The sequence below is a fragment of the Rhagoletis pomonella genome, unplaced genomic scaffold, assembly GCF_013731165.1.
Source record: "Rhagoletis pomonella isolate Grant_MI unplaced genomic scaffold, Rhpom_1.0 Rhpom_scaffold_00002, whole genome shotgun sequence".
Lineage (NCBI taxonomy): Eukaryota > Metazoa > Arthropoda > Insecta > Diptera > Tephritidae > Rhagoletis > Rhagoletis pomonella.
The window spans coordinates 79,412,902-79,439,684 of record NW_023458556.1 but is presented as its reverse complement, the minus strand read 5'-3'; the positions used below and the strand labels follow the sequence as shown (position 1 = coordinate 79,439,684).

The 26,783-nt window shown below is 35.5% G+C and overlaps 2 protein-coding genes across 2 annotated transcripts; both read right to left on the bottom strand.

The window, feature by feature from the left end:
• Positions 1–6,217: 6,217 nt before the first annotated feature.
• Positions 6,218–7,666, bottom strand: LOC118755079. The gene has a single exon (XM_036489934.1). The coding sequence runs from the start codon at positions 7,664–7,666 to the stop codon at positions 6,218–6,220; it is 1,449 nt and encodes a 482-aa protein (XP_036345827.1).
• Positions 7,667–8,405: 739 nt separating this feature from the next.
• Positions 8,406–11,761, bottom strand: LOC118755071. Its single transcript, XM_036489926.1, has 2 exons — positions 8,619–11,761; positions 8,406–8,556 (listed from the first exon to the last, which is right to left on the bottom strand). Exons 1-2 carry the CDS (start codon positions 11,759–11,761, stop codon positions 8,406–8,408), a joined length of 3,294 nt encoding a protein of 1,097 aa, XP_036345819.1.
• Between the last annotated feature and the right edge of the window lie 15,022 nt (positions 11,762–26,783).

The window sequence follows — 26,783 nt, the reverse complement described above, 5'->3', positions numbered from 1 at the left end:
CACTTGAAAGTTACGTAAAAAGTATTAGAGCCATAGGTGACTTAAAAGACAACCTGTGAGCTAAAATATACTTAGTTTTGCCCAATTTTTTTTTCAAGAGTAAAATAAAGAATAAAAATTTTGTGATAAAAATTAATAATAAAACATAGTTTTATTAATAAAAACTACAACCACATTAATTTCAAACGACAAAGTATAAACACACTTTTGGCTTCAAATAAAAAAATCCGGATTCCGTATATGCCTTTTTGACATAGATTGGGCTTTTAGGGTTAAAACACGAAAATATAATTGTAACCCCTAATATTATAATTATATTACACTAGCTACTAAGGCTATCGGCCTAGATAGATAGATTGTTACGACCTTAGATCTATTGTGCCCTCGGAGCTCATCACACACATCGTCCAGTCCCAATGCTCTGATGAATCCGAGCAGTTTCGAGGGAGGTAGAGAGTGTATATGCGTAGCCTCTGGCCACATCCTTCCCAGGTGTGTTAGCCTTCTTCTCGCAACCGCATCGCATTCCAATAGGAGATGCCGTGGGGTTTCGTGTTCTGTTGAGCTGGGAGATAGGGGGATAGGGATCTTAGATCTAATTTCATCTCCCAATCTGCTCGAGAATACTTTCCCTCTGCCAGTGCCCTCCTTCATGAAGTTGAGGAGGGCTTTTTGGCGATCTGTTCTATAACTATGTGCAGACCACACCCCCGCTCCATATGTAGCTATTGGCCTGACTATCATGATGTACATCTACCTTAGGATATAGAGGCTGCATCCCCATGATTTGCTGGCCAGTCTTCTGCACACCATTAGAGCCCGCGCGGCCTTTGTGACAGCGTACTCAACGTGCTTTTTCCATGAGACTTTGGAGTCAAGAATGACCCCAAGATATTTTACCTCATTGGACATTTTTAGCTCAACACCTCCCAGTGTTATGGGGTGTATGTCTGGGAGGTTCCTTCTCTTGGTAAACGGAATGATTGTGGTTTTGGCGGGGTTGATGTTGAGGCCCACCGTGCCGTACCATCTTTTCGTTAGGGTAAAAGCTCCATAGGAGGGTGGCTCCCCCCTCAGGGCATCATTTAACTGTTCTCAGCTGTAAGATTTTGCTTCCTACTGCCGTTCCTGCTAATCTGGTCCGTAGCATTGTTCCGATCCACCCTCGAATCGGGGCGACTACGTTTCTCTTCTCTAGAGCTCGATCTATTGACTCATGGGAGGTGTTGTTGAACGCTCCTTCAATGCCTAAGAATGCGCAAATCGCGACCTCATCAACCTCAATTGCACTCCGTATGGCAGTTGACAACTGGAACAGCGCAGTGTCCGTTGATTTACAAGCCCGATAGGCATGTTGCCCATGCTGTAACGGTAATGACACTAGGGTGGTGGTTCTCATATGGTTATCTAGAATGTTCTCTATCGCCTTTAGGGCAAACGATGTTAGGCTGATAGGGCGAAAGGATTTCGCCTCTCTCTCTTTTGCCAATTTTGGGTTTAAATTTGACATTGGCCCTTCTCCACAGTTGTGGGTAGGGTGGCCAGATGCGCTGATTTAATCAGTACATGTGCTGATTTTTTTCTATTGTACTGATTTTTAAGTGCCCGAAATCAATACGCAAAATCTACTGATTTTTTGAGTTTGTACTGATTTTGTACTGATTTTTACATTTAATAAATACTTTTGTAAATTGGTGTAACTGACATTTACTTGAGGTTTACAGGTTAAATTTAAACCATTATTAAAAAGGTGTCAGCTTGCAATTGTTTCTTTTCCTAGGATTTCGCAAAATAACAAACTATTTGGATTCAACCCAACCCGATTTGCAATCACGATTTGCAGGTTTTACAGGATTTACAGAAAAAGCTGGTTTCGCCATTAATAAATCTTATGAAAGGTGGTGGTGAGTTAATCATATATTAAGTACACTGAGAAGATGACAATAAGAGATAATCTTTTGATTATAATTAAACATCCACTGAGAAATCGGCTGTCAGTATTTCAAACTTAAGACGACTACTGCTACGGTGCAATGTAAGTTCTAAAAATTTGGAAAAGGTGCAAACTACCGACTCTTGGATATGATATATGTAGCTTTACTTTGATTTTTGATGTTCGACCACCTGTAATTTAACTTGCACATACACATTTAACACTATTAATTTTCATTCGTACTCGAAAATTCGTTTGGCGATAATTCGGTAATATACCTTTTAGTCAACATTTTAATGAGAATGTTGTATTTAATAAGCACACCAACTAAATATGTTTTAAATTTGTAGCTTAAAATATGAAAACAGATTCTAACTCGAGCTCGTCTTCTACTGAAACTGAACGGGCTACACATTTTTTTTTTAATTTTCTCAATTTTTATAAATTTTCTAGAAAGTTTGAGACTTCAGAACAAAAAATTTTCAAAACCTGTAAATACATTTTGCATTTGTATTTTGTATTTATGCATTTTGCTGCATAACTATATTAACAAAAAAATTTCGTTTCGTTATTTATTACAAAACAACTTATCAAAAAATTGCATTTGCTTATTATCAATAAACAAAATATGAAAAGAAAAATAGTTTCGTTAGTTATCAAAAAATGTTAACAAAAAAAAAAAGAAAGCTTAAATTAAATCTCGAAAATAACTTTCAGTTTAATAACAATAAATTTCAATATTCGAATGGCTTTTGCCTATAACTTACAACTCCTTTTTCTCAATTTACTGACTCTTTAAAGAGTTTTGCATACAAGACATAGAGCTAGATACTCTTTTTAGCGAATTCTTAGTCTTTCACAGTTTTTTCATAGTTGAAAAATTATTTAAGCCATGAGGGAATATAGATGAACTCCTTAAATAGTGGTACTTTTTTACAGTATGAGACGATCTTAAGAATAAAGTTAGTTTCCCAGCGCAAAGAGAGAAACCGGCTTCTAATTAAAAGTAATTTTAAAAGTGAACTTCAAATTAAAAGTAATTTTAAAATGAAATGTATAGGATTCGTTGACTATTTAAACACTGAAAATGGGAATGATCTCATTATTGCTATTCAAAAATGTCATAAATATAAAATAATTTATTGGCTCCTGTGTTCGATGATGTGTACACTCATGTTAAAATGAATAACATTTTTATATTTTATGAACTACTAGTGAAGCCGTATGGCGTTTTTATTCAAAAAAATTTTTTTTATAAAAAAAAGTTATTTTTTCCTTTTAAATGTTTTTTCTCAGATTTATACATACGAAGTATACAAATGCATATCAGAAGAAAGCGGGTTTAATCACGTTTTTGGCGATACTAATTTTATTAAGCAGTTCAAACTTGTTTGAAATATAAGATTTTTAAATTTTCGAAAACCCGACCTTTGACCCCTTATAGCACCTGTAATATAGAAAAAGTTATATATCGTTTAAATAAGAGGAAAGGGCGTACCACGACTATGTTTTTACTTTTTTTAGTAGTTTACATACAGTAATTTAAAATAGTTTTTTACCAACGGTCCAATTTCGAACTTCGAACGGAGAAATTACTTTCCTATGACTCAATCTCTTAAAAAATAATGGGTTTGGTCCAATACCCAGAAAAAAAGTTGATTTTGCCGTACAGTGTTATTGCTATTCAAAAAGTCACAAATATAAAATAATTTATTGGCTCCTGTGTATAATGATGTGTACAGTCATTTTAAAATGAATAACACTTTTATTTTTTATGGACTATATTACTTATATACCAAAATATTGTTAAAAACAAGAACTCAGGCGTTTTAAATTATTTTCTGTTACTTACATTCATAATTCTGCTTTGAATAAAAACGTACTGAAAAGTACTGATTTTTTTTAGCATGAAAAAGTCTAAAGTACTGATTTCGCGCATAAAAAATCTGGCAACCCTAAATATTAGTATGCCACAACATATATACACTTATGTATATATACAAGTCTCCGGTTCGCTTTAAATTGTTTTATGGGTTCCATACATGAAATAAAGGCGGGTTCTCCGTTCGTGTCCGGACAACCCTTTATTTGCTCTCAAAACATTTTTGCCGGAGAGGGTGCTGAAGTACGGTTGTACGGTTCAACGTTCAGTTCGGCACATTCTATTTTTTCTGAAGCAAACAGCTGCCGTTCTGCGTTATCGTGAAGTGAAGTGAAAAGTATAAAATTAACGCCGAAAAAAATGCAATAACGCAGAACGAGAATTGACCCTCTGGATGGTATGCGCGGCACATCTTATAACTACAATTGACTCTACTACTACTTTTCTACGACTCATTGATCCCGAAATTGCTTCAAATAATAAAATTTGTCTGTTTACTAAAATTTTTCGTTGCAGCAGAAACAATTTTTCTTTTTTGATATTTTTTTTTGATAATCAACGAAACAAAATTCTTGTTACCATATTTTTCTGATAAATAACAAAACGATTTTTTTTTTGATAAACACATAATGTTAACATTGCTAAAACCGTTTCTAAAAAAATCAGTGATAGTAATGCGTCTTCTGAACGGCTTGATACATTATCTGTCAAATTCAAAACACACAACATGTTGTCTCAAATGATCAGAAAAATATTACGATCATCTAACACGCAACTGTTCAGTTGATCAGAAGTACAAAACAACGCGTTCAGAAGGTGCAATCGCAACAGTTACTGAGCTGTTGTGCCTTCTGAACGTGCCCATTATCGATGTAAAAAACAAAAACGATTTTGTATTTTCGTATATTGATAAAAGTAACGTTAATGTGCAGCCCTGTACGTAATACCCTTGATTTGTTTTAAAGTAATGAATTTTTATATTGATAATACTATATGTATATAAAAGTCTATTTGTTATTTTTTGTTAAATTAATGCTCTGTTATTTGGTTGTTATATTGTTAATAATAAAAAATACGATTAAAAATGAGCTGATTTGTATGGCTTTGTACTGATTTTTGATCCCAACTGTGCTGATTATTTTACTATAATATCTGGCCACACAGTTGTGGGAGATATGCTAGTGCCAGACTTTCCCGCATAACATTGGTTAGGATCGGGGTTAGGAGAGCCATAGGCCATAGGCCGTCTACCCCAGGGGTCTTGTAGGGCTCAAACGAGTTAATAGCCCATCGCACAATTGACCAGGTGAACAGACGACTTGCTGTCCCCCAGTCCTCCGCAACGGGTCTATAGGAAACATCGCCATCTTCTGCTACTGGAGGCAATGCTCCTGGGAAGTGGGTTGTTAGTAGAGCTAGAGCCCTCTCTTCCTTACTTCGGGTGTAGCTTCCATCTGATTGTTTTATTGCCATATGGCTTTCAACTGTACCTCTAGCTAATGCTCTATGTAATCTGGTCGCTTCCGGAGCGGAGCTGATGCCTTCACAGAATCTCCTGAACTTAATTCTCTTGGCTTCGCGAATCTCTTTGTTGTAGTTGGTTAGGGCTGACGAGTAGTCGTCCCAGTTCCCAGTCCGTTTTGCCCAGTTAAAGAGTTTTCTGACCTCTTTCCGGTGACCTGAGAGTTTGGAGTTCCACCAAGGGTTACGTCTTTGACCCCTTGGCTCCGCTAGTTGGCAGCTCGACACATAAGTGTTGCTTATTACCTCGTTTAAGCTGCCAACCTTTGCCTCCAGTTCCACCCAGCGCTTCGCCCTGTTCTCTAAGTTTATGGTACTTAGGTTGGTTAGTAAGAAGTTATGATAACTAACCCAGTCAGTCTTCCTACGATTCCTTTTGGGCGTACCTCTGTTCATAGAAACCTCCAGGGAGAACTGTATGATTCTGTGATCCGACATGGAGGGCTCCGAAGAGACTCTCCAGTCCGAGATCAAATCATCAGCCCAGCTGTTCCCGAGAGTAATATTTAGAAATTCCTCTCTTACCCTAGTTACAAACGTAGGTGTTGTCGCTCCGTGTAAGAAAACAGGCGAATATATCAAAACATCTGACGTTTATTCAAATAGTTTAAAATTGCGAAATCAAAGTTACATAAATCGTTTTAATATCTGTAAAATAGATTAAGTTTAATACCGTTTTAAATTACATTATTTCCTCTTGTCTTACTTATTCGTCCTCTTACAACAGCTTTACTATGACAATGAGCAAGTTTTCAGTTTATCGAAAACTCTAGAATGCTTCGTTCAATATTAAAATCAGAGTTGCATTTACAGAATTAAAAAGTGCGTACAAATTTTGACACGTTTTTGAACATACAAAAGTAACTGTCGTTTTATTAGTCTTAATCTGCAACATTCCACCCCTCGTGATTCGAAGCGGATGCCATAGAATCACCTACATCCAGTACAGCTAGCTTTGACGCCGGTCTGCGCAGATTTCCTTGAATGGTCTTTACCGTTGCTGAACGCACCTGACCGTCTGGTGCCACACAAACCTCGATTACCCTTCCTCGTTTCCACATCCCCCTGCTCTCGTTATCATCGCACACTATTACAATGTCCCCGACTTGTATGGGTGTTACACGCTTGTGCCATTTGGAACGCCGAGTTAACATGGGCAAATACTCCAGCACCCACCTCTTCCAAAATGTTTGTTTCAAACGCTGCAGGATGTGCCACTGTTTCCTTAAACACACCCTTTCCGGTACGGTCGCCGTTTGAACATAATTCGGGCAGCCCAACAAAAAATGATTTGGAGTTAATGGTTCAGCATCTTCGGAATCCACTGGCAAGTGTGTAAGTGGTCTGGAGTTAACCAGGTTCTCTGCCTCTATCAATAAACTTTGAAGCGTTTCAATCTGCGGCGCTTGCTCTTTCAACGTAAACGACAAAACGCGTTTTATTGCTTGAACCATGCGTTCCCAACTACCTCCAGCCGATGGATTCGCAGGCGTGTTAAAAATCCACTCAATGCCACGCCGCGTGCACTCCTCTGCCATGTTACGTTGGCTCTGTAGCCATTCTACCTTGCTGGCTCCGACAAAATTTGTACCCTGGTCGCTTCTTATTCGCACAGGGATTCCTCTGCGATTCACGAAGTTCCGAAGACATAATATAGTCGCATCCGATGACAGGTCTCTGGCCAACTCCAGATGCACTGCCCGTGCCGTTAAGCAGGTGAATATTGCCACCCATCGTTTCTCATGACGACGCCCTATGGATATCTGTATAGGCCCAAAATAATCCACACCCGTGTATGAGAAAGGGCGCACAAATGGAGTAAGTCTGTCTTTCGGTATTTGCCCCATTAATGGTGTCTCGGGAGCGGCTGATAAGTTCTTGCATACCTGACACCCATTCTTAGTTGATCGCATAAGCCGTCGCAAACTCGGTATCCAAAATTTATACCGAATCGCACTTATGATTGTTTCTTCGTTCTGATGCCGGAACACTTCATGATAATGCCGCGCTATAAGTGATGACAAAGCATGTTTCTTTGGGAGGACTACTGGCCTCCTTGTGCAGAGAGGCACACACGTCGCGTTATCTATACGTCCGCCCAGCCTTATAACCCCTTCGTCGTCGAGCACAGGAGTTAATTTAAAAAGTGGACTGGATTTACTTATAGGCAAACCCTTACGCAACGCCTTTAACTCAACTGCAAACTGATCTTGTTGAACCAAGCGGCAGATCATCACCTCTGTTGACTTTATTTCAGACGCTGTCACATTCACCATCGCTCTTCGCTCAGGTTCCGCCTGTCGTGTAAGTAATTCTCGAAATTTGTACATAGCATACCTGACCCACGACATTACCTTCAGAAATTTGTAATAATTTGAAAATGTCTCAAATAAAGTTATGTTAACGTCAAGCTTAACTACATATAAAGGTTTCGTTCTCTTTTCTTTATCGTCTTGTTCTCCGACAATATTCGGCATCTCAGGCCAATCGACCTGTGTGCATTTCAAAAATAAGGGACCTGTTATCCATTTAGAGCTTGAAAGTTGGCAACTTCGCGGCCTCGTAGCATCATCCGCTGGGTTCTGTGCCCCTGGCACCCATCTCCATTGCTCCACGACAGATGACGTTAAAATCTCAGAGATTCGATGAGATACAAATTGCTTGTACCGTCGGGCATCTGATCCAATCCACTGGATTACGGTCTTTGAATCTGACCAAAATATAATTTCGCTTGGTTTCACGTCATGGTTATTTATGATCGAATCCTTCAAACGCACACCCAACACGGCTCCCTGAAGCTCCAATCTTGGGATCGAAATGACGCTTAGTGGACTGCATCGTGATTTTCCCGCAATAAAAACGACATGAATCTCTCCTTTGTAGCACACACGCCAGTACGCGACTGCCGCAAACGCTAGCTCACTTGCGTCTGTGAATATATGTAGCTGTACGTCTGCCTTTGGATTAGTAAACTCTGGATGATAACACCGGGGTATCTTCAATACTTTCACATTCTCGAGACTTTCGTACCACTCCTGCCACTTGTCATAAATGTCATCAGGAATAGTGTCATTCCAACCAACGCTTAATTTCCATAACCTCTGCATCAAAATCTTCGGCAACACCAACACATTCGACAAAAACCCGTATGGATCGAAAACCGACATTATCATGCTTAACATTTCTCTTTTCGTAGGACGTCGACTTCCATTCAAAATAGCTTTCGGTACTCTGGAGAAAAGTAAGTTGAAAAATAACGTATCCTCCCTGGGGTCCCAATACATTCCAAGAATCTTCCCAGTTTCGCTTTCACCACGACACATGTTTTGGTATCCTAGTTTATTCAAAGTCTTGGATGATCCGCAAATTGATTGTAGCATTTTCCCAGAGTTCGAAACAAAACCACGCAACTCAAAACCAGCCGCAGCATGTATGCTGATAACGTTTGTTGTAATTTGCGAGCCTTCTTCTGCAGTATCAAAACTGTCAACGTAGTCATCGACATAATGGCGATTAATTATAGCTTCAACAGCTCTTGGATACTCACTGCGATACATTTCCGCGTTAATATTCTTAACGTATTGCGCTGAGCATGGGGAACATATAGCCCCGAATATCATGGCCGTCATAATATATGTATCAGGCGGTTTTGTCTGATTGCCTTCACGCCATAAAAACCGTTGAGCGTTTTGATCCTCCTTTCTAATGTTAATTCTGTGATACATTTCTCGTATATCTCCGCATATCGCTATCTTTCCCTGCCGGAATTTATACAAGATTGAGAGCAACGGTTTTGGCTGATACTCTTCTGGACCCTTCATAAGAGCACAATTAAGCGACATGCCATTCACTTTTGCAGCCGCATCAAAAACAAGTCTTGGCTTGTTGTTTTTGTTTATGTTGTACACCACAAAATGAGGCAAGTACCAAGTTCGTTCATTGATACAAGCTGCCTCCTCTGACACCAACCTCCGTGCATAACCCTTGCTAACATACTCCTCAATTTTATTTTTATACCACTTCTTGAGCTCTAAATCTTTTGACATTTTTCGTTCTTGCATTTCAAGACGCTTTAGAGCCATGCCATAGCTTTCCTCAAACTTAAAATCGTCATCCTTCCACAATAACCCGGTTTCATATTTATCTCCTAATAGTTTTGTTGTTTCTTGTAGTATATCGTCAGCCTTTTTATCAGCCTTCGACTTAAGTCGAGGGCCCGCTCTTGGCTCAAAATTTTCAAAATTAAAGTAATCGACAATTTCTTTACGCATTTCATCTAAACATTGCTCATCAACGCATACATGTCCAACTATATTCTCTGCTGAACCTATTTTATTTGAACCAAACAAAGTCCATCCTAATTTTGTTTCATGCAAAGTAAACCCATTATCAAAATTTATTACTTGCTGAGCACGAACCAAATCAATATGTGGCAACCCAATGAGAATTTTAGGCTCTGCGTCGACATAATTTTCTATTTGGAAATCTTTCAACACGTCATAACAGCAAGTAAATTCTTCAAAACACAGCGTTTGCAATGGCAGGCATAACTTCTTGGTTGTGCGTACGCCCTTCATGTTAAACCTTTGCGCATCTCTATAGGTGCCTACAATTTCGACGTTTACTTGTCGGGACAATTCACTGCTCGTTTGATCTCCGATCCATTTCAGTGACAACTTTTCTGTTCTGCCCTTTAGACCCAGAAAATCAGCTACTCCCTCTTCCATCAGTGACACCATAGCTCCATCATCTATAAAGGCGACAACATTAAGAGATCCGTTCGGGCCAGTCAAACGCACCGGCAGAAATTTCAATAATGTTCTAGTTTCAACATTTCTGTTTTGCTCTTTTGTACTTATTGTTGCCACAGCTGATTTGCATGTTTCTGCTTTGCACTCTTCTGCGCCGTTGCCCACTTTGACGGCGTTGAATTGTTCGTCAGTGTTGCCGTTTGAGTTGTGGAGCAATCGGTGGTGAAATTTGCGGCAGAACATGATGCCGCACTCACGACGTTTCGCACAATTTTGCAAATTGTGTCCTGCCCGTAGGCAACAAAAACATAATCTGTTTGCTTTAACAACACTCCATCGCTGGTTGTGTTCAGCACTTTTGAATTTTGGGCACTGATACAAAAAATGTTCCTCACTGCAGAATACACATATTTGTTCACTCGCAGTCACTGTCAACACTGTTCTCGGGTTCTTATTAAATTTCTGGCAATGCTGATCTGTTGTTACAATTCCCGTTGCCATAGAAACAAACATAGCTACTTGTTGCAACCAGCCACCGAATTCTTTTATACTCGGATACAACTGACACATCGAAAATTTGTGGCGAATCCAATCTTCTTTCCTGTCTAATGGAAGTTTACTCACAAGTTCGTCTAACAAAGTAGGATCATTTAAATGAGGCGTTGCACCTGCGCTTTCTAGAAAAGCGACTAAATTTGATACCATTGTACTAAGGTTGACAATTTCGTATATTTTCGCTTCTGTGATTACGGGGAATGAACGCGCTTTTGCAATTTGGCTTCGAATCAAAAGTACAGGTCGGCCATAACAAAATTCCAAAGTCGACATGACTGTGGCTACATTGGATGGGTGAATCAGCAGCGACTCGACTCGTTGGCGTGCATTACCTTTCACTGCTTTCTGAAGGCGAAATAAATTTTCCAATTCTGTGTAAAAATACGTTGCTGTCGTTTCTTTATATGCTGTAGAAAACAGTGGCCATTCCTCTGGCATTCCTTTAAATTCAGGCAAATCGATTAACTTACGGGGGCCCATTTGGTTACATGGTTGAATAGGTGTTGGCATATTCCGGCTAGGATGGGGGTAAGAACTATAAATATTGTTTGCATGACTTAAATTCGGCAGCGATGAGTTTGCTTGGTACTCTCTGTTGAAGTAGCTGAATGTAGCTGAGGGGCGGGCTCGTTCTGCCGCTGACGTACGACAATCTATATAAGGGCAGGCGGCTTGCTGCGCAATACCAGACGGTGTACCAGCAGAGGTGGCGTTAGTCCTATGCCTTTCGGTGACTGTAGTTTCCGAACCAGGTACATGGGCAAATTTGACGTAAGTGTTACATATATCTGAGGGCTTGACTTGTGCGTCGGCAACGGTGACGCCAGCGGAGGGAATAGTGAATGGGTAAATAGGGGGGCGTGTGATATATGTGTCGGCACAGACAGCACTAGCAGAATGACCATCGTCAGAAGTGGGGTGTACGCCGGCAACAGTGGCGTCAATTGGTTTCTGCTGCTTTACACTTTGTTCCAAATTCTTGAAACTTGCTTGTAAATTTCTTACCATTTCCCGAAGCTCGTTCATTTCCGCACCAGGTGCGACTACAGTGACGTCGCCTTCATCATCGCTGTGGGAGTCGATCTCCCCTTTATCTCCCGGTAAATTTGATGATTCCATTGAAGTTCTGCGGCTTCGTAAATTGTAATTTTTCATAAAGCGTAAATGGCGGAACAGCGGTTCTCGGAATAAATATTAAAAAATGTTGTCGCTCCGTGTAAGAAAACAGGCGAATATATCAAAACATCTGACGTTTATTCAAATAGTTTAAAATTGCGAAATCAAAGTTACATAAATCGTTTTAATATCTGTAAAATAGATTAAGTTTAATACCGTTTTAAATTACATTATTTCCTCTTGTCTTACTTATTCGTCGTACAATGAGCAAGTTTTCAGTTTATCGAAAACTCTAGAATGCTTCGTTCAATATTAAAATCAGAGTTGCATTTACAGAATTAAAAATTGCGTACAAATTTTGACACGTTTTTGAACATACAAAAGTAACTGTCGTTTCATTAGTCTTAATCTGCAACAGTAGGCTTGCTACCCACATTTAAGATGCTAAGGTGTTTACTTCGTATAAATTTTAGTAATCTCTCTCCTCTTCTGCTGGTGTCAGGGCTGCCCCACTGCACACTGTATTCTACCAGTGGTTCCGGGGATCTCGGGTCGTCCGCCGTGGTAGCACCTCTTGCCACGGTAAGGCTACCGTTACTCCCTGAGGCGGCCCGGTGTCAGGAAGGCACCGTTATAATACAGCCGGATTGTTGACCACCTGGCTGCAAACCCTCCAATGTCGCTGTCCATCAACGGGTCGCACCAGAGCAGTGCAGCGCGCTAGTAACCAGACCCGGGATGTGCTGATACGTGCGCGCTAACACCCCCTGATGCGTCCCGGTTGATAGTTCAACTAAGCCCCCGCACCAACGACAAGGTGCCTGCCCTAGTGAGGGGCTATCGGCCTAACCCATAATATTAAAAAATGCATTATTTAGTGAAATAGCACAAATTTACCTTAATTCATTTCTGATTGAGCAATAAGATCAGCTTTTAAATTAATAAAGCAAAAAAGTGCACATATTCACCCAGTTACATTTGACAAAATTTTTGTCTGGTGACATAAGGCCAATGGCAATATTGGAAATTTACATCATGACCACATCAAGGTCATCAATTATTATATATCGTAGGTTTTCCACATTATGTAAAGCTGAGATAATGAAGTCAAACATATTTTTGTTGGCCAATTACGTTGTTTGATTTTACTGTTAAAAAATTCAATTAAATAATTGGTCAGGGTGCTCGCGCATTTCATTTACTTCAGTAAGAAAATTATTTACAACATCAGTGCAGTTCCACACAGAGCGAAGACTAGCTACTATATTGGAGTATGGTTTCGTCAGGTACTTCCTTAATTTATCTTTTTTCGAACTATGAAATAGCATCTGTCAAGTGCAGAAGGAAAGCATATTTAACGAAAAATTCAACCAGAAAATTTTCAGAAAAACAGACAAAAACGCATCCGTTTCAAAACATACGCTTCTGCCACATATTTTCCTCCACTTTTTTTCCTTTACGGATCCATTTTCGGTTTTTTTGCTGGCTAGGAAGCGAACAAATTTGAGTGTTCAATTTGGTTGCATTTCAAAACCTTTTTGCCTACCAAAAGCTTCATCAAACCAACCAAACTACCAAAGGAAAATAAAGCTACCAATGTTGGTCCAATTGGACCAAAACGGCAACGCTGCTCCTAACTACTAGACCACAGCGATCGCTAATTGTTAGTTTTTGAAAATTTTTGAATCTCCTTTATTCCTTTGCAGCCATATTTGTTGCGTATACCGTTATGTACTGACATTAGATCACTTACTAAAATATTTATCAAACTATTAAAAACGAGGAATTATCTTGGAGTGTTCGAACCAGTCATATGATAATAAGTAATCATCCGCAATTTTCTTGCACATGAAATAAAGTTGTATGATCGATTTGGGTAAAGTTTAACCCCTAACCCTACCTTAACCCTACTATCGCATATATTTTAAGTTTTCATTTGGTAACACTGATGGTGAGCGATGAAAAACAAAAAAAATATATATCGCTAGCTTAGAGTTGCTAAGTCCACTTTTTATGAACAATTAGTTTTTGATACAGGAAGCAAGGAAAATTGAAAATGCACCGTTTCTGAAAGGATCTAACTACTTGTTTTATTTCTACCCGTTTTATTCCGTGATGTGCAAAATTGCTAAGTGCAAAGTAGTCACAGAAAATTTGATAAGTCCAAAAAAAATATGAATATTTTTTTTACGCTATCGAATTCGATTTGTATTGAGGGTTTTGCAACAACATTATTTTTGAATTTTTATGTACATATGTATGTATATGTATATTAGGCTGGGTCGATTTTGTATGGGGGAAAATAAAAGGCATTTGACCGTATTGTAATAGTAATATTATGATGTCTTAGATCTAAGCCAATTGTTATTTGGCCAAGAAAGATTAATTTAAAATTTATCTTTAGCCCGCGCAATTGAATCAAAGTGTATGAATTTTGAGAATGAAATTTTGGCTTGTAATATCTATGGAATGCGTTCATTGCTATAAACAGGACGATATATCAAATTAAGGGTTATTAAATTTAGTACCTCACGTTCATTTATCATTTTTCAATAAGTCTACAAATTTTTAAGATATTAAAATAAAAAATAAGAAAACTATAATTATCCCTTATGAATTTTCAATTCTTCATTACTTCAGCAACCAAGTAAAAAATGCAAAAAAGCGAGACGAGATTTATTTCAAACGTTTTAATGCTTTCGGATGTTTGTATAATATTAAAATTACCATGGACTTGGTCAAGATCGTGGTGAATGAAGTCAAACATGTATTGGCAAAGATTAGGAATCGTTTCATAAGTTAAAAACAGTTGCAAGCATAAATATAAGTATTTGCGTACATTAACATAATACAATTAGGGCGAAAAACGCCCATTTTAAGTCCATTTTTCGTGGTTTCTAAATTTGTCGTTATATGAAAGTAGGGGACGTGCAACAAGTGTTTACATAAATATTTTATTTAATTCCATTATGAGAAAAAGTAACTGTAGATAGGTAAATGCAATAGTCTTTAACATATCCTGGAAAATCCTTTTGAGGACTCTCCTATTGGACGATATTGCTATGCATTGAGCTTGAACGAAAAAATTCACTCCCTGGCATACTTTTCTGTAATCCGGTTCTTTCATTTAAAGGTTCTTTATAAAATTGAAGCTAGTTTTTTTTAGAAAAAAAACTGGAGATCCACTTAAGTTTTTCGATATAACTTTGGTAAATGTTACTCGATCGGCACGTAATAATTACCAAATTGTTAATAATAATAATGATAATATAAGTATGTAAAGCTGCTCGTCAAAACCTAGACCATACGATGTTCTTTATTTGGATCACACCTTTTTTAAAACATTTAATAACGTACAGTTTTGTAAAAATATTCGTCCTGGACGTGGTAAAAGCGATGCCAAAGTAACAGATGTTCGTGGTATCAGATACACACCAACCGGTGAAATATTTTTTAAACTTAGGTTTTCAGATCCATGGAAAACTCTTCCTCAAAGATTAGACAAAAGTATAGTCCCGTTACAGTGGTCCAATATGCAGCAGCTTCACCAAGGCAGACGCCGAATTACAGCAAGAAAGAACGAAGATTTGCAGTATTTAAAAGCAACTTTGCCTAAAGACCATCGAAATTTTTAGTTTGTCACATGAATGATTTTTTGGTGTGTACTTTAGTTTCAGCGAACAATACTATTAATTTAATCTACCAATAATCGTTTGTTCATTATTATTTTAATGTATAAGTTGTTGTTTATAATAAACAAGTTCGCAGCTACGTTTCAAATTAAAAATATGTATAAAAAAAAATCGCAATCTTCTTTTTCAGAAAATTTATTTAGTCTGAACCGAAAATCCTATTAATGGGATCGTAAAAGAACGGCCGCTGTGGTGTAGTGGTAAGCAGTGCGCGCTGCCACTGCGCAGGGCCTGGGTTCGTTGCATCAAATGTTAATGCTGTCTTGGATAGACTTTTTTATGCTGATTACGAATCCGTAAGTATAAAGTCTCCATCAGCTCCAGATTTAGAAAAAAACGAGAAACTAAAGGTGATATTAGGTTTAAATTAAAGCTAGAAGTCTCGACTACTATCCCTGAAAATACCATCCCTGCACCTTGAATTGATGGTCACTTATAGTAATCATCATAAAAAAGTCTATCAAACAGCTTTGACATTTGATGCAACAAAATCACTGTTCCCTTGTGTTATTATTATTATTAAAAGAACCTAAACAATTTGTTCTAACAAATTGTTTCTTAAAATGTACCTACGAGATGGATTTTTCGTATTGCACATATTGGAAAAATTCATGGAAAATTTGCTGAGTCCAACAAAAAAATTTTAAGAAAAAAGTAGAAAATTTGCTAAGTCACAAAATTATCTACAAAATCTGTAAAAAAGCAGACTTTTTTACAATTTTTTTTTTTTATTAAGGGTAAATGAAAAACGCGAAACATTGCATTCAAAGTTTTGCAAAATACTTAAAGAAAATTACTTAGGAACGTTTTTTTGTGTCTCCTGTACAATTGAAAAAAATGGACTTGGCAACTTTGCACTCTAAGCTAGCGATATCTAAAATTTAAAGCAAGAATATGTGTGTACTTTGGCCACGAAACTTTATATCGTATGTTAGCATAGTAGAAGAGGATTTGATTAGTGAACAGGGGTTCCACGGTTCGAATCTCATCGGCCGACAAATCTTTTTTATAAGCTTTTATTTAACTTGGTCATCCCGCGCAAATCGCGGAAATTTCCAATCGATTTTAAACTAACTTCCAGACAAGTTAGAGACTTGAAATTTTCAGCATAGTTCCAATCACGATGACAATGCAATTTAATATATAAATAAATTCCCCATATTGTCCAGGGGTCTTGATTCAAAGGCGGTCAAAAAATAGTAAGATTTATGGCTAACAGAGCGTAATTTGCCAAAGAACGTAAAACCACTATAAAATTGTTAAACCTGCCGGCGATAGTGTAGCAAAGCTATTTGTGGCAAATTCTAGATATCAACCTAGTCTAGATATGAACCTCGTTGTAGGAATTGGAAGACTCCAGATGTCGCCCCGCCAGAAGAAGTTAAATATTGCGCCTAAATATATGCACTGTTTACATATGCTACAGCGGAAATGGACGACACGCCATTTCTTCAAATAAAATTAACTGCTACTATATGTACATATGTATGTTTATACAAAACGTAAGCAAACATTTTGCTTGCATAGTCTTCTGTTCTCTTTCATTGCAAGTTGAATTATTTTAATATCTATTGCAAAATTTTGTACATAAAATAAAATAACACTTTTTAATATACAACGCTTTTATAAATGGACTAAAAATTAGAAAATAAAATAATGTAAAAAAAAATATTTTTTAAAAACCAGCTTTTATTTAACATGTACAATCAAAGGAATAAAATAAAGTAGTGTAACAAAAGATTTTTTAGCAAGAAAGTTTTGTCAAAGCTGCACTAAAATGAATAAAATAAAATAAGTTAAGGTCCCGTTAAAGTTACTAAAAACCATTTAGTGAAAGGAGTTATTCAAACTCTAATGAAAATTACTAACAATTTGTACTAATTTACTTCGTTTTTAAAAAAGCTTGTCGGCGAATTCAGCGTACATGCATAATTGGTTAGGTATGTATGTATATGTATGTATGCAGATATTTAAATGTCGGTTTGCTATTCGCCCGACAAGCTTTTTTAAAAACGAAGTAAATCAGTACAAATTGTTAGTAATTTTCATTAGAGTTTGAATAACTCCTTTCACTAAATGGTTTTTAGTAACTTTAACGAGACCTTAACTTATTTTATTTTATTCATTTTAGTGCAGTTTTGACAAAATTTTCTTGCTAAAAAATCTTTTGTTACACTACTTTATTTTATTCCTTTGATTGTGCATGTTAAATAAAAGCTTGTTTAAAAAAAATTTTTTTTTTTACATTATTTTTTTTTTATTTTTTAAACAAACCTTATGTAAGTACTAATATAAACATTCATAGTTATTTTCGATATATTTAGAGGCACTTAAGTGAAATCGAGGAACTAACGAATTAATATCGCTCATTTGCAGCAAGAGTATCATAATCCTAACGATTTTTTTTATTTAAGTAGGATGCAGATATTACCACCACCTTTTCTTCTATGCTGTGTAAAGTTGCATAGCTGTATCGATTAATAATAGCTCATTCGAATAAAATGTGTCTTAATTTTACTATGGGAGTATATGTAAACGGTAATCTATAAAGCCGTTTTTCTCAAAATTTTGATTTTTTGGATTATGACATTCTTAAGTGATATGTATGTGAATATGTGAATATTTATATTATGTATTTCCATCAGTTTGTACCCTGTAGTCAAATGTACTAGTTGCAAACTACCTCACAAATAGTATGAACCACATGCCCAACTAGTCAGCTAACTATATTTTTTCCATGTAATCAACTGTTAAAAATACATGGGGATGTCCTACGAGATGGCAATTGTCAGATTTCGGTCAGAAATACACCAGTCTCATACTAGTTCAAAATAGACAGAAATATACTAGTCCAATTATGGACCAAAAGCACTACTTTAAAAGTAAAAAAATAAAATGAATTCATGAATATACAATAAATAAAACTTGTAGAAACTTTTGATCAAGTACCCTTTAATACATTACACTTTTTTATGTAGCAACCTTAGATTTGCCAATAATTAGTGTTAAATTTTTTGAGTATTAATTAAAAGGGAAAATAAATAGATACATAAATATTTCACACTTTCGAACATAAATGTAAATGCATTTATCATTAAACGTTATTAAAAGTAAAAGCTTTCAGGTACAATAAATACTATATTTTTATCTTTTTTAATAATATTGAATATGGCAAAGAAAACATTTTAGTTAAAAATAAAACGAACACTTTGTTCATTTTTGAGTGAACTGAAGTAAAGATAAAAGTTTTCATTAAAATAAATTAAATTCATTAACTTTGCACATTTCAGTCCTTTCTGTTTAAAATTTTATAAAAGTAATAATTAACGCATAAAATTTGAGATTTGGATAAGAATAAAATAAATAAATAATTAAAGCAGTTATTAAATATTCTTAATTTTTGTCTATACTTTGGCTTAATGATTGATAATTGAAATTAATCAAATAATTATATTAATCGTGTAATTAAAAAAGTCAAAAGTAATTGGAAATGCTCAAAAATAACAAAATAATGATGTAATTAAAATTAACGAATTAATTAAACATTTTTGTTTAACTAATTTATTATTAATCATTAAAAATGTGCTAATGTCGGTATTTAATCATTAAGCGGTTATCCAAAAAAACATGCTTTAATTAATAATCATTATGAATTATAATCATTATTTAACAGGTTTGGTATAATTGCGAGTACGTTCTCGCTTTAACGGTTTTCAATATACCCAAATAAAAGTTTTAATATTTTGTGTATTCTATTGTATTAAACTGTCGAAGTCAAATAAAACAGGGCATGAATAAATCGTTTTGTATTTGGTACAAGTCTGGTAATTTTCGAACTAGCTCGGTTTCAGTCAGGAAATTCTAGTTGTAAACTAGTATTTTTCCTGACTAGTTTGGGGTTTCACTGCAGGGTATGTATAAAATCGACATCAATCAGCGTACAGACGAGTAAGACGTGCCCTTAACATTGTTTGATCTAGGCTCTAGTGGCACAACGACACAAAGCCACACATATTTTTCCAAACTGTTCAAAAATGTTTCATTGCATTCATTATTTTAATTTTTTTTGGGTTTTCCTATGCCAGTACAAGTTATCCGTTAGCTAAATAAAATGATTTCGAATCACTTTTTCAATTTTCGAGTAACTTTGGCAATCAAATTCGGATTACGTAGTGGCTCATATCCGTAAACCGCATATGGAAATCCGAAAATGGAATATTTCAATTCATTTCCGGAATAGGTAGTATGGAAAATCCGTTTACGGACCAAAATCCTTTCGAATCGAATTGCATAGTAACCGCCCTGGTAAGTGTATTTCTTTTGAGCTAAGGACGGACGGTATTGACGGGCAATAAGAAGCCTACCTCCCATATAACAGTGGTCGGCGGAAATAGGAAAAGCGCGATATTCTCGAAACTAAATACTGATCATTTTTTGGAAAATGGGGGGTAGCTCCGTCCACTTATGATTACGTGTGTATATCTCGGTAACCGCTTCACCAATTCCTTTTAAAATTAGCACAGTTGTTGGTATTGGAAAGACGTACCAAATGGTTTAAAAAATTTTACACACCCACATCCCATATAACGGTAATTCAGAGAACTACCGTACTATCAATTTGTACCAAAGTCGGCATAATTATTGTTCTTGACACATAAAAGCAAACCGTAGAAAATGTTTGAAATGGGCCAACTTTTCACATACCGATAAATTTCGGAAATACGGAACTTCGGTATTTCGAAATTTTAGTACTCTAATTTAATTAAAGTTAATCCTCACAACAATCTCTTAAAACGAAATAAGATTATTATGGAATTTTGGAAAATGGGCTTGGCACCGCCAAATTTTAGTACACAATTTTATCTCAATAAGTTTAACTGAAATTACTATCGAAGATGTTTGAAATATGGGTAAAACCAGACCTGCTAAGCATGTAACGATAGTTTTCGGAAAGGTGAAAAAATTATATTTAATGCGTATGCCGGTTATTTAATGTTCGGATTCGCCTGAAGTTTGATTTCTTTACTTGTTAATAAGTGTTTTTATTTTGAAGTGTATGTCTAAATTAGAAAAAAGTTTTAAAATGTCAACGTTAATTAAAAAAAATAAATAAAAATTTATACCTCGCAATTTTTTGGTAGTTGGTGCTTCCGAGTTCTCGTAATCACAAACCAAAGTCAGTTTCTATATCCACTTAGCAGTATTTTGTAAATTAATATTTCATGCAATATTTGCTTTAACCAAATGAACTCCATATCTATGCGTTTTTAATAACTAATATAAACGTCTAAAAATATTCCTAATGATTAATCTAAACCATTTCTCAGTGATGAGAAGTCTCGCATGGTGTCCGTTTTCATTTCATCAAATTTCAAATCTCCCTCTAACTTCAAAAAAAAAAAACATGTGCACATCTATGTAGAATCCCAGTTCTTCAATTTGACTTCTTATTTTGGAAATTCGAAATAACGTTGCAGATGTGATGACCTTCAAAAAAAAATAGATGACAACTCTAATTAAAAATATTATCAGCCTATAAATTTCCTAAAACTATTTCGTTTGACACTAATATTTCGATAACTCATTTATGTATCTTTCGTATAAGTAAAAAAAATCGACTTTTCAAACAGGTGGCAACCCCTTTAATAATATCTTCAAACTAAAATCTTTCGCCTGGCATTGTTATATATATTTCAATTAACTGATGAATTAAGTTAAATTTAATTATTTAAGCACATGGCAACTCTCCTAAATACAGTTTAGAAATAAATTATTTTCAAAGCCAACTCTCCCAAATACAGTTTAGAAATAAATTATTTTCAAACCCATTTCGATTGATTTCCATCTTTTTTGACAATCCATTTAACTTATTAAATAATTTGAGCTTAATTTTTTCACCAAAAAAAATCCAAATGTTCAACTTAAAAATTTCTTTTGATAACCATATTTCAAAATTTCATGTAACTTATGTATAATTAAACAAAATACCACTTTCGAAACAGGCGGCAACCCTCTTAAAAATTATTTTTGAACCAAAATTTCCTTAAATATTTTTCGTCTAACATTATTATAAATATTTCAAGTAACTGATGAATTAAGTGGGAATTTATTTTTCAAACACGTGGCGATCATCCTAAATATAGTTCTTAAATAAATGATTTTAAACCCATTTCCATTGATATCCATCGGTTAGTAATTCATTTAACTTATTTAATAACTTTAGTTTAGCCCTTTAAACAGGGGCAACCCTCAAATATATCAAAAATATTCTAAATTGTCAAACTAATTTGGGGTATTCGCAATGGTGTCGTAAGTGTCGTATTGTTGTATGTTGTAAACTTTAAACGCCTAAAAAATATATTAAGGGGTTCGCAAAGTGCCATCAAAGTCATATTTTGAGTTTTTGCAGTGTTAAAAAATAGTTGGTTGTGGTTTCAAGTTCTCTAAAAATTTATTTATGCTTTTAACGTTTACGACATACAACAATACGATACTTAGGACACCGTTATGAATCCCCAATAATTTCTTGAAGCACTCTCATTCATTGAAGCATTCAATCATTAATATTTCATATAACTTGGGTATAAAATACTTCAATTAGACTTATCAAATAGGTGGCAACCCTATTCAAAATATTTCCAAACTACTATTTACTTAAACCTTTTTTGTATAACACCCATATAGCGATACCTTATTCACTTACCAAATTCCTTTAACTAAAATTGAATTACATTTTTATTAACATGTAGCAACCCTCCTATACGTAGTTAAGTTATAAAGCCTTTTCAGAACCATTTCGATTGATACCCAAATTTAATAATTGATTTAACTTTTTAATTAATTTGAGCCTAATTTCTTAACAGGTGGCAACTTTTTTCGAAAAAGTAAAACCTTCTTGAACATCCACACCCTAAGCCCTTTAATTTGGTGCCTCGCTTTTGAAAATCAAACGGACGGTGCGGATCTGAGGGCATTGATTAGTAAATATCTTGAGTTTAATTATTTAACAGGTGGCAACTATTTTCGAAGAAAATACAACCAGTTTGCACATCTTCAGGCCAAGCGCTTTAATTTGACACCCCACTTTTGAAAATCGGACGAACGGTGCAGATCTTTTATGCTGAACAAAAAATGCCTTCGCGTATTATATATATAGATTGCATTTATATCGGTCAAATGTTTTCCTCGGTTTCCATCGGAAACGGAAAAATAATATTTATTTTAGTACAAAATTTTCAGCGAAAAAGTATATATAGTTTCAGCAACTATTTTTCCTAAATACATATGTCTTTGCCTATCATGACTTTATTCTTTTTGAACTTTTTGAACACTCAAATAAGTAAGTAACTTCATTGTGAAGAATTCTTTGTGATTATTTCCTTTAAATGGTACTCGAATAAGCTAATTTTAAATAACTAATGAGGCAATAAAATTAATTTAATTAATTTTCAGTCTTTTGGTCTGCGTATTGTGTAGCAACGGCATTCTGTTTTGTGCTTTTTTTGAGGGTTAAATGTGGTAATTTGAAGCTCAATGAGTGCCAGCTGAATACATTTAAAAAGCAAGGTTCCACATGAAAACTTGTACACACACGCACAGCTTTGCGTATTTGGCACAAAATCCATGTCCTGTAGTGAATATAGTTAAATAACTTTACACATAAATCACAAAAACTACCTGATATTTTAGCGTGAACACACATTCGAAGAATAAGTAAAAGTTTGTGAAAAGCCATGAGGGAACATCGTGTCTTCACTTTGCAGGATTCAACGAGTACAATTTTTGAGCCAGCCGCCATCCAGCCACGGCCAACCTGTGAACAATATTTCGCATTTGAGTTGCCGCTAAATATTTTGCCATCTTCCAAATGCGTTTGCCTTCAGCCAACTTTACAAGGGCTCACTTGAGCACTTGACTTATGCCAACTGACACACAAAATACCACTAGGCTCTCGCCAGTATGATTTAGCCAAAAGGAACAAGGTAAAAAATTTAAATTTAAATTTTTAAGAAGCATGCAGGGTTGCCACTGACGAAAAAAAAAATTACCATCCACTTGAGAAAAATCTACCAAATCTGGAAAATATCTACCAATAAATTTTTTATAGTTGTTTAAATAAAAACTATGGTTTTGTTATTTTTTTATTTATTTTAATTAAAAGTATAGTTTTTTATTTTTTTAGTTATTTCAATAAGAATTAAAATTGTTTTTAAGAAACTTTTTATTTAACTAATTATACGATATTTGAGATTATATTATTGGCATATTCTCAGTTTTCTTCAACCAAAAGCGGAAAGTGTGAAACTAAAGGCAACAACGAAACTTCATAATTTGAAAAACTTCAACTCGAGTTATTATAGACAAATACAGTGACTCAAAAAGGCACTTGGCGATTTTTTTATTATTCGCAATCTTTTTCAAGAACAAATTTTTTGTTGCTTTAACTAAATCCATAAAAATTAAGGATTAAAACTATATACATACAACATTTAGAAAAATTCAAAAAATTTCCGTCCAAATTTCAAATTTTTTACTCTGAATTTTTAGAACAATTTAAGGTATCGAGTTTGAAAGCAAATAATACTTGAGTATAGCTCACAATCTGCTTTCCGTTGATATTTTTTTGTCGCCAGTCTTTTGTGTTTTGTTTTTATTTAACGACTTCTAATGTTAAAAAATTGCGTTGATTTAATTTTTTTGCGAACAATCACAGTGCGTCATTACATACCTGTAAATGTTTTCTTTTTATGTATGTATTTGAATAATCATTTAAAATATTTAGGCAATCAAAAGCTCCATAAGGGATTCCAGTAAAATGAGTTTTGAATGGAGCACGATATGTTCGCCTTATATCGATATACATTTATGCTTATGTAAGTATATAAAAAGTATGCAAAGAAATTTGTAATATAAAGATAACTACGAAAAATAAATCGGGAACGAAAAGTTCAACAAAAATCTACCAAAATGAGAAAAAATTTACCTTTTTACCAAACCAAATTTTGTCTACCAATTTTGGTAACCCTGGAAGCATGGCTAATCGGAGAAGAGCTCGTACGTTGCCACGATGTTCATGGCCACGAACAGCCACCAGGGCTGCCGTTTTGGTAGAATTCTACCAAAACTGGTAACTTTTACCTTCACAAATTTGAGTTGGTAACTTTTTGGTAAGTTTTTTAACTTCTGCTGAACATTTTCAAATATCTTTAGTAAGTAATGAAATTACATTTGCTATTATTTGCCATTGTCGGCCGCTGTGGTGTAGTGGTAAGCAGTGCGCGCTCCCACTCCACAATGCCTGGGTTCAAACCCTGGTCAAAGCAACATCGCAAAAATATAGAAAAAAAAGGTTTTTTCTTAACAGCGGTCGTCCCTCGGCAGGCAATGGCAAACCTCCGAGTGTATTTCTGCCATGAAAAAAAGCTTCTCATAAAAATACAATCGCCGTTCGGAGTCGGCGTTAAACTGTAGGTCCCTCCGCTTTGTGTGACAATATCAAGGCGCACGCCACAAATCGGAGGAGAAGCTCGGCCAAACACTAACATATGTGTAAGCGCCAATCTATTATTATTATAATTATTATTTGCCATTACCGAGTGCCCTGTTTTACTCCTCAATTTAAATCGAAATTGTTGTGAATGAGCATTTCAATTAATTTACAGCTACCTAATGGCAAGGTTGACACTTTGAAGCCTGGAATTACTGAGACTGACCATTTCAATTAATTTATTCGTACCACCAGGCAATTTGGATACTTGCAAATTCTTTAGAAAAACGTTTATTTTCGTGGAAAGTCTATTCTGTGTGTGCTTTTTTAGGGGAGCGTTTATGGACAATTATGGACAAGTAAGTTGATTTAAGCAATTTTTAGTCAGTTAATAAAGAAGTTTCTTGAATATTAAAAATATTAAATTGAAATCACATTTTATTAATGTACTATATATGTATGTATACACACACATTTGTTTCTAAAAACATGTGCATCAAATGTGTTACATGTTACTGAAATGATCTTAATTCTAGGTATTTTGTTTCTTTTTGCATTGTTATTCACCAATTTATTTCATTTGTATTTAAGCGACTAAAAATTAAGCTTTCTTTATGTTTTTAAATTTTTGGTAAGCTTTGGTAACTTTGGGAAAAGTTTGGTAACTATTTTTAATACATTGTAAAAATCTTGGTAAGGAAAAAAAGTTTAAAGCGGCAGCCCTGACAGCCACCCGCAGTGCCATTTGCCACTTGTACTGCCGCTGCCGAAGCAACTAACTTGCGACTTGCCACTTGGCATTTGCCACTTTAATAGTAATGAATGCAATAAATCACATGAACTTGCCACTTACATATGTACATATGTATGTAAGTGCAAGTACTTGCGTAGGTTCGGATTAGCAGCCGCAAGTGTGAGTGTTTGCGTTTACCCAATGAACCAAACCCGGTTAACTACGCGGTAATAAATATAACTAAAACATCAATTAGAGCGCTTTATATTAATATGTAGTCTTAATCGCACTTATTAGAAAGCTAATTTACAGAGAAAATGAAAGCATGCCATGTTTTCTTGCATTCAAAACACTTTAATGCATACATGAATATGTATTTACGTAACGAAATCAACTTAATACATTATAGTTATGTAAACACATATCCATGGTCAAGCATTGACAACTCATAACTGAAAATTTTTTCGAAATTGTTTTTTATAATAATATGAAATAATAGTTTGGCGCTTACACAATATGTTAGTGTTTGGCCGAGCTTCTTCTCCGATGTGTGGCATGCGTAATGTGACCAACCGTACTTCTATCGGAAGTAAAGTATGTACTTCTTTTTTCGCTCTTGTACTTCGTACTTCGAAGTACAGTCACGTGTACTTCTTTACGATATTTTGTACTTCGGGAGGGAGATTCTGTAACCAGTTAGCGACAATTTTCGGATTGCTACCGCACTTTTTGACGCATGATATAAATGTTTTTGCGTCAAAAAATGCAATAGCGATTCGAAAACAGTCGCTAACTGGTTACCGAATCTCCCCTCAGGTCCTGTTCTTCTCCGTTCTTCTGAACATTCGTCACAAGGCCTGGGCGATAAATTCGTTTAAACCATCAAAGGGGACCGATGGCATCATATCTGCGCAGCTGCAAAGGGCTCTGAAGGTGTCGTGCAATTGGTTGGATCCATGCATGAGGACCGGGTACATCCCCAAGGCTTGGAGGATAGTCAGTGTTGCGTTCATCCCGAAGGCCGGGATTTTAGGCCTATCAGTCACTGTCTTTCAAGAGCTGAATATGCTTATTGCAAGAAAAGGTCGGTGAATACCGCCCTGCACACATCGC